The sequence below is a fragment of the Liolophura sinensis genome, chromosome 1 (genome assembly GCF_032854445.1).
Source record: "Liolophura sinensis isolate JHLJ2023 chromosome 1, CUHK_Ljap_v2, whole genome shotgun sequence".
Lineage (NCBI taxonomy): Eukaryota > Metazoa > Mollusca > Polyplacophora > Chitonida > Chitonidae > Liolophura > Liolophura sinensis.
In genome coordinates, this window is record NC_088295.1 from 52,985,709 (window position 1) to 53,001,175 (window position 15,467).

Below are 15,467 nucleotides of genomic sequence, written 5' to 3' on the forward strand. Positions count from 1 at the left end.
TGTACTTGTATGACTCGAGACCAAGGCTTGTGATACACTGTACTTGTACAACCAGATCCCAAGGCTTGTGATACACTGTACTTGTATGACTACATCCCAAGGCTTGTGACACACTGTACTTGTACGACCACATCCCAAGGCTTGTGATACACTGTACTTGTACAACCAGATCCCAAGGCTTGTGATGCACTGTACTTGTACCACTACATCCCAAGGCTTGTGATACACTGTACTTGTACGACTACATCCCAAGGCTCGTGACACACTGTACTTGTACAACCAGATCCCAAGGCTTGTGATGCACTGTACTTGTACCACTACATCCCAAGGCTTGTGATACACTGTACTTGTACGACTACATCCCAAGGCTCGTGACACACTGTACTTGTACGACCACATCCCAAGGCTTGTGATACACTGTACTTGTATGACTACATCCCAAGGCTCGTGACACACTGTACTTGTACAACCAGATCCCAAGGCTTGTGATACACTGTACTTGTATGACTACATCCCAAGGCTTGTGATACGCTGTACTTGTACGACTACATCCCAAGGCTCGTGACACACTGTACTTGTACGACCACATCCCAAGGCTTGTGATACACTGTATTTGTACAACTACATCCCATTAGGCTTGTGATACACTGTACTTGTATGACCAGATCCCAAGGCTTGTGATACACTGTACTTGTACGGCTACATCCCAAGGCTTGTGATACACTGTACTTGTACGACTACATCCCAAGGCTTGTGATACACTGTACTTGTACAACCAGATCCCAAAGCTTGTAATACACTGTACTTGTACGACTATATTCCAAGGCTTGTGATACACTGTACTTGTATGACTACATCCCAAGGCTTGTGATACACTGTACTTGTACGACTATATTCCAAGGCTTGTGATACACTGTACTTGTATGACTACATCCCAAGGCTTGTGATACGCTGTACTTGTACAACTAGATCCCAAGGCTTGCGATACACTGTACTTGTACCACTACATCCCAAGGCTTGTGATACACTGTACTTGTACGACTACATCCCAAGGCTTGTGATACACTGTACTTGTACAACCACATCCCAAGGCTTGTGATACACTATACTTGTACAACCAGATCCCAAGGCTTGTGATACACTGTACTTGTACGACTATATCCCAAGGCTTGTGATACACTGTACATGTACGACTACATCCCAAGGCTTGTGATACACTGTATTTGTACGACTACATCCCAAGGCTTGTGATACACTGTATTTGTACAACCAGATCCCAAGGCTTGTGATACACTGTACTTGTACAACTACATCCCAAGGCTTGTGATACACTGTACCTGTATGACTACATCCCAAGGCTTGTGATACACTGTACTTGTATGACCACATCCCAAGGCTTGTGATACACTGTATTTGTACCGCTACATCCCAAGGCTTGTGATACACTGTACTTGTACGACTACATCCCAAGGCTTGTGATACACTGTACTTGTACGACCACATCCCAAGGCTTGTGATACACTGTACTTGTATGACCACATCCCAAGGCTTGTGATACACTGTACTTGTACGACCACATCCCAAGGCTTGTGATACACTGTACTTGTATGACTACATCCCAAGGCTTGTGATACACTGTACTTGTACGACCACATCCCAAGGCTTGTGATACACTGTATTTGTACGACTACATCCCAAGGCTTGTGATACACTGTATTTGTACAACCAGATCCCAAGGCTTGTGATACACTGTACTTGTACAACTACATCCCAAGGCTTGTGATACACTGTACCTGTATGACTACATCCCAAGGCTTGTTATACACTGTACTTGTATGACCACATCCCAAGGCTTGTGATACACTGTATTTGTACCACTACATCCCAAGGCTTGTGATACACTGTACTTGTACCACTACATCCCAAGGCTTGTGATACACTGTACTTGTACGACCACATCCCAAGGCTTGTGATACACTGTACTTGTATGACCACATCCCAAGGCTTGTGATACACTGTACTTGTACGACCACATCCCAAGGCTTGTGATACACTGTACTTGTATGACTACATCCCAAGGCTTGTGATACACTGTACTTGTACGACCACATCCCAAGGCTTGTGATACACTGTACTTGTACGACTATATCCCAAGGCTTGTGATACACTGTACTTGTACGACTACATCCCAAGGCTCGTGACACACTGTACTTGTACGCCTACATCCCAAGGCTTGTGATACGCTGTACTTGTACAACCAGATCCCAAGGCTTGTGACACACGGTACATGTACGACTACATCCCAAGGCTTCTGATAGACTGTACTTGCATGACTAGACCCCCCACAAGGCTTGTGATACACTGTATTTGTACAACTACATCCCAAGGCTTGTGATACGCTGTACTTGTATGACTACATCCCAAGGCTTGTGATACACTGTACTTGTACGACTACATCCCATTAGGCTTGTGATACACTGTACTTGTACGACTACATCCCAAGGCTTGTGATACACTGTACTTGTACGACCACATCCCAAGGCTTGTGATACACTGTACTTGTACGACCACATCCCAAGGCTTGTGATATACTGTACTTGTACCACTACATCTCAAGGCTTGTGATACACTGTACTTGTACGACCACATCGAAAGGCTTGTGATACACTGTACTTGTAGGACTACATCCCATTAGGCTTGTGATGCACTGTACTTGTATGACTAGACCCCCCAAGGCTTGTAATACACTGTACTTGTACGACTACATCCCAAGGCTTGTGATACACTGTACTTGTACGACCACATCCCAAGGCTTGTGATACATTGTACTTGTATGACTACATCCTAAGGCTTGTGATACACTGTACTTGTACGACCACATCCCAAGGCTTGTGATACACTGTACTTGTACGACTACATCCCAAGGCTCGTGACACACTGTACTTGTACGGCTACATCCCAAGGCTTGTGATACACTGTATTTGTACATCTAGATCCCAAGGCTTGTGATACACTGTACATGTACGACTACATCCCATTAGGCTTGTGATGCACTGTACTTGTATGACTAGGACCCCCCATAAGGCTCGTGATACACTGTACTTGTATGACTAGACCCCATAAGGCTCGTGATACACTGTACTTGTATGACTAGACCCCCAAGGCTTGTGATACACTGTACTTGTATGACTACATCCCAAGGCTTGTGATACACTGTACTTGTACGACCACATCCCAAGGCTTGTGATACACTGTACTTGTACGACTATATCCCAAGGCTTGTGATACACTGTACTTTTACGACTACATCCCAAGGCTCGTGACACACTGTACTTGTACGCCTACATCCCAAGGCTTGTGATACGCTGTACTTGTACAACCAGATCCCAAGGCTTGTGACACACGGTACATGTACGACTACATCCCAAGGCTTCTGATAGACTGTACTTGCATGACTAGACCCCCCACAAGGCTTGTGATACACTGTATTTGTACAACTACATCCCAAGGCTTGTGATACGCTGTACTTGTATGACTACATCCCAAGGCTTGTGATACACTGTACTTGTACGACTACATCCCATTAGGCTTGTGATACACTGTACTTGTACGACTACATCCCAAGGCTTGTGATACACTGTACTTGTACGACCACATCCCAAGGCTTGTGATACACTGTACTTGTACGACCACATCCCAAGGCTTGTGATATACTGTACTTGTACCACTACATCTCAAGGCTTGTGATACACTGTACTTGTACGACCACATCGAAAGGCTTGTGATACACTGTACTTGTAGGACTACATCCCATTAGGCTTGTGATGCACTGTACTTGTATGACTAGACCCCCAAGGCTTGTAATTACACTGTACTTGTACAACTACATCCCAAGGCTTGTGATACACCGTACTTGTACGACCACATCCCAAGGCTTGTGATACATTGTACTGTATGACTACATCCTAAGGCTTGTGATACACTGTACTTGTACGTCCACATCCCAAGGCTTGTGATACACTGTACTTGTACGACTACATCCCAAGGCTCGTGACACACTGTACTTGTACGGCTACATCCCAAGGCTTGTGATACACTGTATTTGTACATCTAGATCCCAAGGCTTGTGATACACTGTACATGTACGACTACATCCCATTAGGCTTGTGATGCACTGTACTTGTATGACTAGACCCCCAAGGCTTGTGATACACTGTATTTGTATGACTACATCCAAGGCTTGTGATACACTGTACTTGTATGAGTAGATCCCCAAGGCTTGTGACACTTTGTACACATACCTACATGTACTCCATCAGCCTGTGGCCTCCTAATCCTGAGATCCCTACACAGTCTCATCTCTTTTGTTTATTAATCACTCTTCTTATTGCGTATTATATATGTGTGTATGGGGTTTCACATCTTACTAACAATTTTTCAGACATAGCTATTATAAAAAACCCACGTTGTAAAAAAAAATCAATCACTTGGATAACAATGCAAGCACTCGCAAGTGATCACTCCCCTACCTGCAGGTCAATACATTATTATGTCAGATACTTTTCACTGCAAGATGTCAATAGCCTGATATCAAAGTAAGCACCTGTATCAACATGTCATGTTAATAAATTAGATACAGCAACCATAATTCACGTGTTTAAAAACCATGTTTATCACTCAACCCAACTTTTAAACTAAAAGAAAGCCATTAAAGACAACTGAAAACCATGCCTAAAAATACTTTCATTTATTTTTTCAGATTTTTTTTTGAGAGTGTTGAAAGGCATTCAAATATTTGAAAACTATGGTGGGCTTTACGAGCCATACTGACAATATCCAGCAACTCTGACGTCACATCACCATTTTTTCTCATGTTCACCAGAAGGAAGAATTTTTGGGAAGATTATCTCAGTAATTGTTTTCTCACGGGAAAAGAATCCAACATTGTCATGATTTTTAGAGTAGGATAAACTTCCTGTGAGTCAGAGTTCACAACTTCTGATAATATGGTCCATAAAGCCCACAGTCAAATGTTTGAGCACCTTAACTCTTTTCACAAAAATCAAAAAAAAAAAAATAAATAAATATAATTTAAAAAATATAAAATAAATAAAATACATAAAGTATATTTACGCAAAGTTTTAAGCCGTCTACTCAGTGATGCCTACTTCGATTTTTAGAGGTCTTTTCTTCAAGTGCTATTGACAAAAATCAAATGCCTCACATCATTGCATAGCGCCAACTATTCTCCAAAATACTTTTTAAAGGCAGAGGATGAATAATTAATTCTTTCAATCAAGCAAATAAAGATGTAATTGCAGAACAATAAGAACGAAATGGTAAAACAGCGAATCAACCAATACAGCTTATACATGTATCATTATTTTCATATCCTTAAAAAATATTTTTCCAATGTTGTGTGGATATCAGATTCTAGTCTGTGGAACCCTTGTTGCATCTGTGAGTAAAGTTTTAATTCAAAATGGCATGGTTTTGAAGATACATTAATAACATTCCCAGGCAGACATGACCTCTGACCTAAGTAAAAAGGTTAAAAGTCATCTGTGCTGACCACACTCTAGGCGCATTCTAAGTACATCAATATGTGAAGATTCATTGTTTTAGAGATATGATGGACAGACAAGTACATGTACATGTAGACCAGACAGAGAGGATAAAATAAGTTCAAAAAAATTTCAAAGATGCATTATATGTACATGAAATAAACCTCCAGATACTTCAACAACAAGTGAACAGATGAAAATGGCTGGCATGACTGTACATTTCTATCACAACACAACACTTTTCATTATAATGTTCTAAACAGAAGACAGAAGTTCCTAGACTAAACCACTCCTATCCCCAACCATCTTTGCTTAATTTAAAGCAATTCCAAACCAGCGAATTTATATTCAGAAGCGAACTGGCTATAGCAAGACCAATGACTGAGCTGAACGAGCCAGCGAGAGCAAGGTGGCTCACTTCTTGTTAGCTAATCATTCATAATCATCAGGATTTTCTACAAGAATAATAGTAAATTACCACACAACTGACATGTTTTATTCACTTACATTGAGCTTACCTTCTAGCACAAGAACAGGGGTGTTGTTATGGCCTGATGTATAGCTGTGACCAAGTTGTTGGGATGCGTTCAGAGACTGCAGTAGGTCAATCACATCCCTCCCTCGCAAGTCCAAACTTATACCTGCAACAAACAGACCATATCCATCAGCTGACAGTCGCATTGAATACAGGCAGGCCTTCAGACAATTATTTATTTATTTGATTTGTGTTTTACGCCGTACTCATACGACAGCGGCCAGCATTATGGTGGGAGGAAGCTGGGCAGAGCCCGCGGGAAACCCACAACCATCCGCAGGTTGTTGCCTGACCTTCCCACATCCAGCCCGAGAGGACTCAGACAATTAAGATGTACGTATAGCATATACACACTGCATTAAAGCCATTTACAGATGTCTAGAAAATATTTTCATGCTTAAATGAATAGTCCACAAACACAATTCAAGATTACTGAAATTTCCAAAGTTTGAAGATATTTTTGTGGATTGAAAATTAACAGAAATTAACAAAAGCTCACTTCTATTCCAACACTATATAAACAAAATGTGTATGTTGAGAACTTTATTGCTGATCTTTCACAGCCGTAAGAAAAGGGCACAGAAATGTAGGCCACGTGCCAAGAGAAATGTCTCACATTGCCTGTACTTTTTTTTATGGAATTCGGCAGGACAATACAGTGCAAGACCAGAGATCAGTACAAAGAAAAGACTTTCTAGTATTGGACGAGGAGGACTGGAAATACCTTGCATGTACAACTTTTCTGGAAAATGTTTGTATACCGCACAATTAAGAGGACTGATCAACCAAGCCATGAGAGAACAGGCTGCGATAGACAGACGATGGAAACCAACGATAACAGCTACCTTGCAGATTTCCTCCGTCCATATTACCAGTCCCATCATTTCTACAGCTCTCATAAGAGCCAAAAATCTTTTGAAAGGAGTTTTCGATTCAGGCATGTGTATGTTGAAAACTTAACCATAGAAATTTCATATCAAAAGATCTTTTTAAGCATTTATTTTTTTTTCTGTTCATAATTGTTTGCTTGTAAATTTTTACAGCTTTTGCTTTATTAAACTGAAAAGTTACATGTATGATAGATGAGTACAGGTAATAAAACAGAACATTTCCTGATAATCCCCAATTTACTAAATTGTGAGGATTTCAATGCAACAAGTTATGCCTCTTTCCTACGGTACATTAATTGTTGGGGCACTAGTTAGGCTATCTGTTGAAATTTTTTCTTTATCTACCACCCATTTTCTTCACCAATTCACCTCTCGGTCTAAAAGTACCATCTGCTTATTACCAAACTACCATAACTTTACTTGCCTGCCTAAATTACCAGCAGAATGTCAGACACCTTAGGCATGTAACTATGTGCAGGTGGAACAAACTTCCTCACCAATCTCCACAATCTTCCTGCAGTTAACCCTTCCACACTTAACTCATCACTCAACAGATGCATCAGCTAGTCCCATGCACTGACCATTAGCAAAGTTAAGGTCCATGTAGTTTTGTGGTTAAACAAACACAAGGTACAGGATGTACAGTTACCACTGATCAAACAAACAAGACGGGAAGGAGGGGGGGGGGGGGTGCACTTCCAGAAAGACTTCTGATGAGCTCAGTGTGATTTGATCACGTCAGCCAAGGGTGCAGATGTGGGAGAGGAGAGAGGGAGAATGGGGTAGTGATTTGCATTTGGAAGAGGGCAGGATGCAGATGAGGAAAAAGTATGAGCTGAAGATGGTGGCTGTATAATCTGTATCTGCACGACCAATGATAATCTGTGTGACCGATGATAATCTTTGTCCACATTTTAGAATGAAGCTCATACATATACATGTATCAACCGGTTAAATGTTCTGTAACTGGCTCAAACCTATATCCATATGAACAAATACCACCTTTGAGTTTCATTTTCTCTAATTTTTAAATACTGGAATTGGCCTTTTTATCAAACAAGAGACAGGACACTAATCTGCCCTTATTGTTTGAAGGGCTCTGATGGCCCTAAGGGACGCACCATTTGGGGGTATTTGTGCTGTCTTCCACAAATTGCTATATTCATTCACTGAATATCATTGTCTTCCACACATATCATATGGTGTGCACTGTATGTCATAGGCTGGAAAGTTCATCAGTAACTTGCCAAAAGTCAATGGTTTACCAGAAAAATACATGTGGTTGTTGACTGTTATGTAATGTTGTTTAATGCTGTATTGTTGTTTAATGTTGTAATGTTGTTTAATGCTGTATTGTTGACTAATGTTGTAATGTTCTTTAATGCTGTATTGTTGACCAATGCTGTGATGTTGACTAATGCTGTATTGTTGACCAATGCTGTAATGTTGTTTAATACTGTAATGAAGAATGTTTCATTTATATGATGGTTGTCAATTTTAAGGCTGGACAACACTTCAGTGTCTGGGCTACCACCACTAAACAATTAACTAATGCAGACGTTATATAAACAGTCAATCAGTTGATCAATTAAAGCATCATGTAGCAGAACTATTAAATCAGATCACTGGAAAACTGTAACAGCATTATTTTGGGAACACTCATAGTAACTCAACACTGTGAACAAATTCAGCAGTCAATATTGCGTATATTGGTAATATTTACCAAAATCACATGTAATTTCAATGAATCTGTGCTAATTTCCATTAGTTATGTTGAGAAAATACCACCTTTTAATGGGTGGGGAAAAGCTTCATCCTGTGCAGTTACAATAAATTGGGATGAGTCTGAAAGGCACTACTGCTGAGAGATAAAGGTGCAGGAAGTTCTGGGTGCTAAAGTGGCGAGGTCAAACTGGACTTAGAGCAGCAGGTCAGAACATGTCGACACAGCAGCGGAAGGCAGAGGGATACAGAGGGGGTAATCTTGAGGCAGCGCCCTCCTGTTTCCTGTGATGGACAACTGATGGGCGGCTGGGTGGGTGCAATCAAGTTTGGATCCAACAATGTCTGGATAACATCCGCCTATGTTCCACAGCTTTCACTGTTCACAGCTCAACACAGGGCCCTCACAAAACCATTTATCACGATCACCTGAAGGAAGCATCTCGTTTATTATGATAACAAAGTGAAAATTCTCTGGGTGCATCTGATCTCGCTAAAGAGGAAACAGAAGCTATGAAAGAGTCTGACCCCAGGAGAGTGGACGGACCTCTGACTACAGCAGACAACTCCATGTCACCAGGGGCGGCCCAATGATCTGGAGAAATAATGGAAATGGGGAACTAATCAAAGTGAAACGCTTAAGACCTTTGATTTATTGGAGAGAGCAGCTGAGGTTGTGAGTGATTTAGTCAGATATATCTGGCTACTGACGGCTGGGGAACCTGACCTGGGCCATCAGAACCAGGTGAGGCTGTGAGGACAATCTCTGCATCACACTATAAAGTGGAGGCTCATACATGGAAGTTGATGGGCTTACAGTCTAGACTTGCTACATGTATTTTTTTTAGACTACACCAGGATATGCAAACAATGAATATATAATACTGTTTTTTTAAAAAAATCCATGTATTGTAATTTGGTTAACTCGTCATATTTTATAATATAGAATGACACATGGAGATTAAGCTTAGATTTAACACTTGCCTGTAAATATAAATTTTTTTAGCTCTGCCTCAGAAAGCAGGTCAACTCAACCTTCATCGTACATGTATGTGGAAGAAAACTGATTTGGTGTAAGACCACACAAAATTATATCAAATTTACAATTTAGTCCAACTTGGGTGAATTTGCCACTCAAACCCTTCCTTCAAAGCAGATCATGATTTTTGGTCCTTCTTCTCTCGTACTGTGAAATAATGTAATAAAAAGACTTACAGCTGTTAGAATACTGTTGCCAAACCATCATACTCAAAAATTTTTCACTTACATGAATGGTGGTCAATTTTTACGGGTAGAGGAAACCAGAGTGCCTAGGGTAAACCACTGACCCTTTCCAAATTAATGCTGAACTTTCCCACATGTAACCCATCTATATCCACATGTATCACATTGAACAGGCATTCTGATACCAGCCGCCAACCAATTTGGACATTACAGGTCAATAATTGCAAAGCCAATTCGACAGAGTACACACACCAATAAAGAACTAAGAAAGTAAATGTATATACATTTATCTGTGCGAAATCAGGATGGAATCATAGCGAAGAGAAGCAGTTTTCAATGATGTTGGAAACAAGAAAAGAATTTTCTGGGCAAATGAGTAAAATCAGTGTTCAAATTGTATCCCATGCTAGTATATAAATTGTAGGTAAAAAAAAATGTATCTCTAGGTGCGCTCTAATTTAACACAAGGAATATACAGCTCCTATTCCCTGGTTAAGTGAAATTAGGAAATCATGAAGCAGAGCGTCAGCGATTCTGGAAGCGCTGTCCATATTTACTTACAAGAGAATTACACTCATTGTGAGCCTTAAAAAGCATTTGATCAAATACCGCCCCCCCACCCCTCTCTCCGACACACTGGTTTTTGCATTAATAACTTGTGACATTGATTGAAATCGTCACATTACATACAGGATCTAACAAATGCTACAGGTATGCAGGGAGATATGTACACACCACATGCACGACCCTTCAGTATATTACTATCCAAGTAGGGATAATTTGCAATGTCAAAATTGAAATTATCCCTCTTGTTGCAAAGTCTGCGAGAGAGGAAACAACTTACATGTATACATTGCATTTTCTGAACCAAATATTGTTGTGTATTTAAGTCCAATCAAAGATACTTGAACTTACAAGTCCTGTTTGTATACTAGAAAATTTTATATATTATGACCAGGTGCTACGAATTAAATGACTGGTCAAGCTCTCTGTCAAATGTTGTATAAATATTTACAGGAATTATAAAGACAATATTTTTCCTGAAATCTTTCAACGTTCGACCTCAACTGGAGGATTTTCAAAATAAAGTACATTATTCTGTACTTGTTTTTGTCTGTTGTTTACTCATTTATCCATCTCATATGCTTTGTCAAAGGTTGACAGAATGGCATGTGCCACTTTCCCTGTAACCAAATTGGGTATTAAATAGATCACTGGTCCGACATTTAAATTTAATACAGTACCAGGTACTTGGTTTAAGTTTTATATGTGACTAAGTTATTCATTTTGCTTAATCTGACAGCTCTAATATCGATCTCAGACAGGTGTTTTTAATGTTTACTTGAAATGTAGGATGATAAAAATATAGGTTTAGTAAACAGTCTTATAAGTAATAAAAATATGACCTTTATTTGCCTATATAAAAATGCACTTTATACTGTGAATTTTCAGGTAACATACAGTATTCTGACTACTCTCAATACACTTGTGAATACAAGCACTGATTTATACTTCCATATACATCTACATGTGCGTGTAGATATAGCTGTACATACTCCACCAGTTATACAGGTGTCTGTGAAGAGGAATGTAGCATAATGCTAACCTCAAAATCTAACACGACGTTAAACCCTAAGCACTCACTCACTCAAAAGCTAACACCCCTCCTCAGACAAAGAATCTGAACAATCACCCTGGCCACTAAATTTCAAAGGGCAACCTTGCAAGTTTATTTAACTTCTAAACTACATTTACAATTTGAACAACAACGTGGGTTCTTTAAAGCCATGAATAATTTTGACCAGTCCAGTACTGAAATGAAATGAAATTTGTGTAGGGAAAGTTTACTAAATTTATTTATTTATTTGATTGGTGTTTTACGCCGTACTCAGGAATATTTCACTTATACGACGACGGCCAGCATTATGATGGGAGGAAACCGGGCAGAGCCCGGGGGAAACACATGACCATCCACAAGTTGCTGAGAGACCTTCCCACGTACTGCTGCTAACCAACTGAGCCACGGAGGCCCCCAGTTTACAAGAGAATCATGATTTAATTTCCTTGTATGGTACTCTAGATGACCATATGTTACAGATGTGCAAGTACTTCCATTTTCTAAGCAAAATTCAATTCACATATTTTACACAATGAAGCCCAGAGCACTGGGTTATACGGAGCCACTTAATACAGGTAGGGGTTGTGTAACAACCAACAATGTCAAGACTTTGGCATTGTTCATCGTTACGTGCTGAGATATAGTACACAGCTGTGTCAAAACCATTATCAGAATCGAACATACGGCAGCACTGACTATCAACAAACAACAGGAACTGGTAGAAAGTGTTTCGTCTGCCTGAAAGCCCCCTGAAATTTGTCCCGATGATTGGGAAGGCTAGCCTCAGGTTTGGCAGACAGTCAAATTCTGCTTGTGTGCCTAAAGGCTTAGTCAGACCTCAACCCATCACCTCGCCTTCTATTGTGCAACCCTGCTGCTTCCAATGGGGCTCCTGTAAATTGTTGACATGGTGGCGTAAACAGACAAAATTGACGGAATCACCTCAAAACTCAGCGGAATTATGTAGCACTTAAAACGATATGTTTATCTCACACGAAGTACACAGCGATCCCGCCCAAGAGTGAGATATGTGCGGCTTCTAAACAGACTCTTGAGCAGACCCAATTAGTTCTATCTTACTACATCAAGCACAAGCACTCCCATACAGATATATCACTAAGTCTAGCTATCTAGGAACATCTACAAGATATATTCAGCAATCATGCAAAGTTTATACATGTACCGCCACACATGTACATGTATTTCTTGATACATGGTGTACTGAAAGTTGAGAAAAGCAAGTGGTTCCGATGGTTTGACGGTCAGTCCTTCTGTAAAATTTCTGACATCCTGCATGTACCTTCTTTAGGCCACTAAAGATGGCCTCGAGTGGAAGGCGTCATCCACTTTGTGGACATCCCAGTTATCACAGATTTGTACTTGTTTTCCTGTCAAATGCACTCGTAGACTTGTACAATGTGCATTAAGCCTACAGCACAATCCAAGGACATTCTCCGAGAAGAATACAGAACATTCAGAAATCACCAGCACTAACCATCTTATTCGGCATAATATTAAAGGTCAGCAGTATACCCACTGTGGAATTTGTAAAATGCACATACCCAATGGAAGAAATAGTAATAGTTGTCTCAGCTGGTCCTTGCCTGATGAAGATGATGATGTACACATACATGTACCAAGCTCATGCCGCACCTGACTAAATTGGCAACGACTGCAGTACATAAGATGATGATGTAATCTACAGAATTAATATCTTGTGTCCAAGTTGGAAAAAAAATGGATTATGTGTGCTGAAATGAGAGAATTCCATGTGCATGTAAAATGACAGCTTTCTTAGTGGACATCCAAGTTTGAGAATGCAGTTTATCCTCAAAGATCACCCTCAAATATGGACAATAAAGGAGCAGTATCACAGTATGTAAATGTATGTCCGGACTGTCCAATGAAATTTTCTCCACGACTGTTCATCTACCTGACTCCACACCTAATGGGTGTGTATAAATGTTGTACACTCAAAAATTAAGCGGCACAGTGTTATTTATCCAAAAAAATGAAGCTGTGATACAAATTGCTCCCTTATTAGGAGAGCTATAGCTCATATTCGGTGAACATCAACCACCAACGTATTTAGTGAACCATTTAGTTCTTATACTTTTTAATAGTGGAAGGCAAACTCCCTATCACATGACAAATTACCTCCCTGTGCATACATCACATCTCGGCCACAATAAAACTTTTAGACCCACGTTGATTTTTGCTATGAGCAACATTTCCATGACGGTATCAAAACTGCTTCAGAGATAAAGAGATTTATTGTTAAAACTTGAATAACATCTTTGGAGATTCTCGTGGTTTTCTAATGTCACAGATTATGGATACTAAACTGAGGTTGAGATGTCATGAGATTCCAAACCAGTGCATGGAGATTATGTGTTACACGATATACATCATTACCTATCTGCAGCTCTGTCGAGAATGCCACTACAAATCGACCTCAAACCAATGAGCAAACATTTCTTATTTCTGCTGGCCAATCAAAGCGCGCTTGACATGGCCCACTTGGAAATTATTTCCAACAGCCCATCACAACACTAAGCCTACAACACAGCACTTCTGTTTTCAAAATTATCAAACTGTTAAAACACGCAGCAGACATTTTGATGGCAATAAAGGACATTTTAATTTGCAGTTTGGCCGAGCGATAAATCGCTCACCTTTTCATTAAGAACTGTTTGAGAGGCTATGGCTCAGTGACTTTTCCTTTAATTAGCTGCAGCAATGTTTATTTCAATGCACCAGTATTTCCAAATATTTATTTATTTTATTTGATTGGTGTTTTATGCCATACTCAAGAATATTTCACTTATACGATGGTGGCCAGCATTATGGTGGGAGGAAACCGGGCAAAAGCCCGGGGGAAATCAACGACCATCCGCAGGTTGCTGGCAGACCTTCCCACGTACGGCCGGAGAGGAAGCCAGCATGAGCTGGACTTGAACTCACAGCGACCACATTGGTGAAAGACTCCTGGGTCATTACGCTGCGCTAGCGCACTAACCAACTGAGCGTATTTCCAAATATGCAGTGGACAAGTGCAAACACTGATCAGCCAATGACAGGTAACTGCTCAAGTTGTGTTTTGTCAAATCTAGCTTTCAGTGGGAATTTCTATACACACATTTATCAGGAAAGTCACTGTAGTATGAATAAAATATTCTTAACAAGGCCAATAAAGACTACATAAATCTAACGGTATCTTCCTGAAATCTTATGATAACCTAAGTTTAACACAGGACATACTTTAACTAACATAATCATACCACGTACATGATTCAGTAAATAGTTCATGAGCTTTTACAATATGTAACCAAGAATACATCCTTTCATGAATATCTGTGAATATCTGTATTTTCACCTATAAATATTGGTGGCAAACTTCATGCTAACTTTAACAAAAGTTGACAACAAAGCACCTAACAATAATATTACTTTAAAAAAAAATTACAACCATTGCTCAGAGGGAATACCTGTATGAGCAGGTGAAAAAATATATATAATAATGGTCAAGTTTCCGATTGGAAGGAAATGATCGGAGAGTTTTGGATCAATATCAACATACGCACACATCAGCTTTATGAAGGAAAAAGGGAAAATGTTCGTTTGGTTTTCTGAGAACAATTATCTGTTAGAACTACATGTACTGTGCGTGTTGATACTTCCAGTGAAGACAAAAAAGCATATTCAGATACTGTAGTATTGTTTCAATAATGAAACAAATATAATTAAGATCAGAAAAAAAATCCATTTTAAAGTTACAATTTCGCACACAGAGGAATAAGAACATCCTTCAGTCTAGTAACTGAATAATTTTTAACAATATCCGCAAGCTCTATCAAAGTTTATTACCTGTAAACCGAAAAAAACATGTACATTCATTATTAAGCGTGCACAGG

The 15,467-nt window shown here is 39.8% G+C and overlaps 1 protein-coding gene across 1 annotated transcript in view; it reads right to left on the minus strand.

Moving 5' to 3' along the window:
• The window catches only part of LOC135462011 (protein kinase C-binding protein NELL1-like), a 94,403-nt gene that overhangs the window by 49,229 nt on the left and 29,707 nt on the right, over positions 1-15,467 (minus strand). The window contains exon 2 of the mRNA XM_064739345.1: positions 6,083-6,205. Coding sequence (XP_064595415.1) covers positions 6,083-6,205 — 123 coding nt within the window. The remainder of the gene's footprint in view (positions 1-6,082; positions 6,206-15,467) is intronic.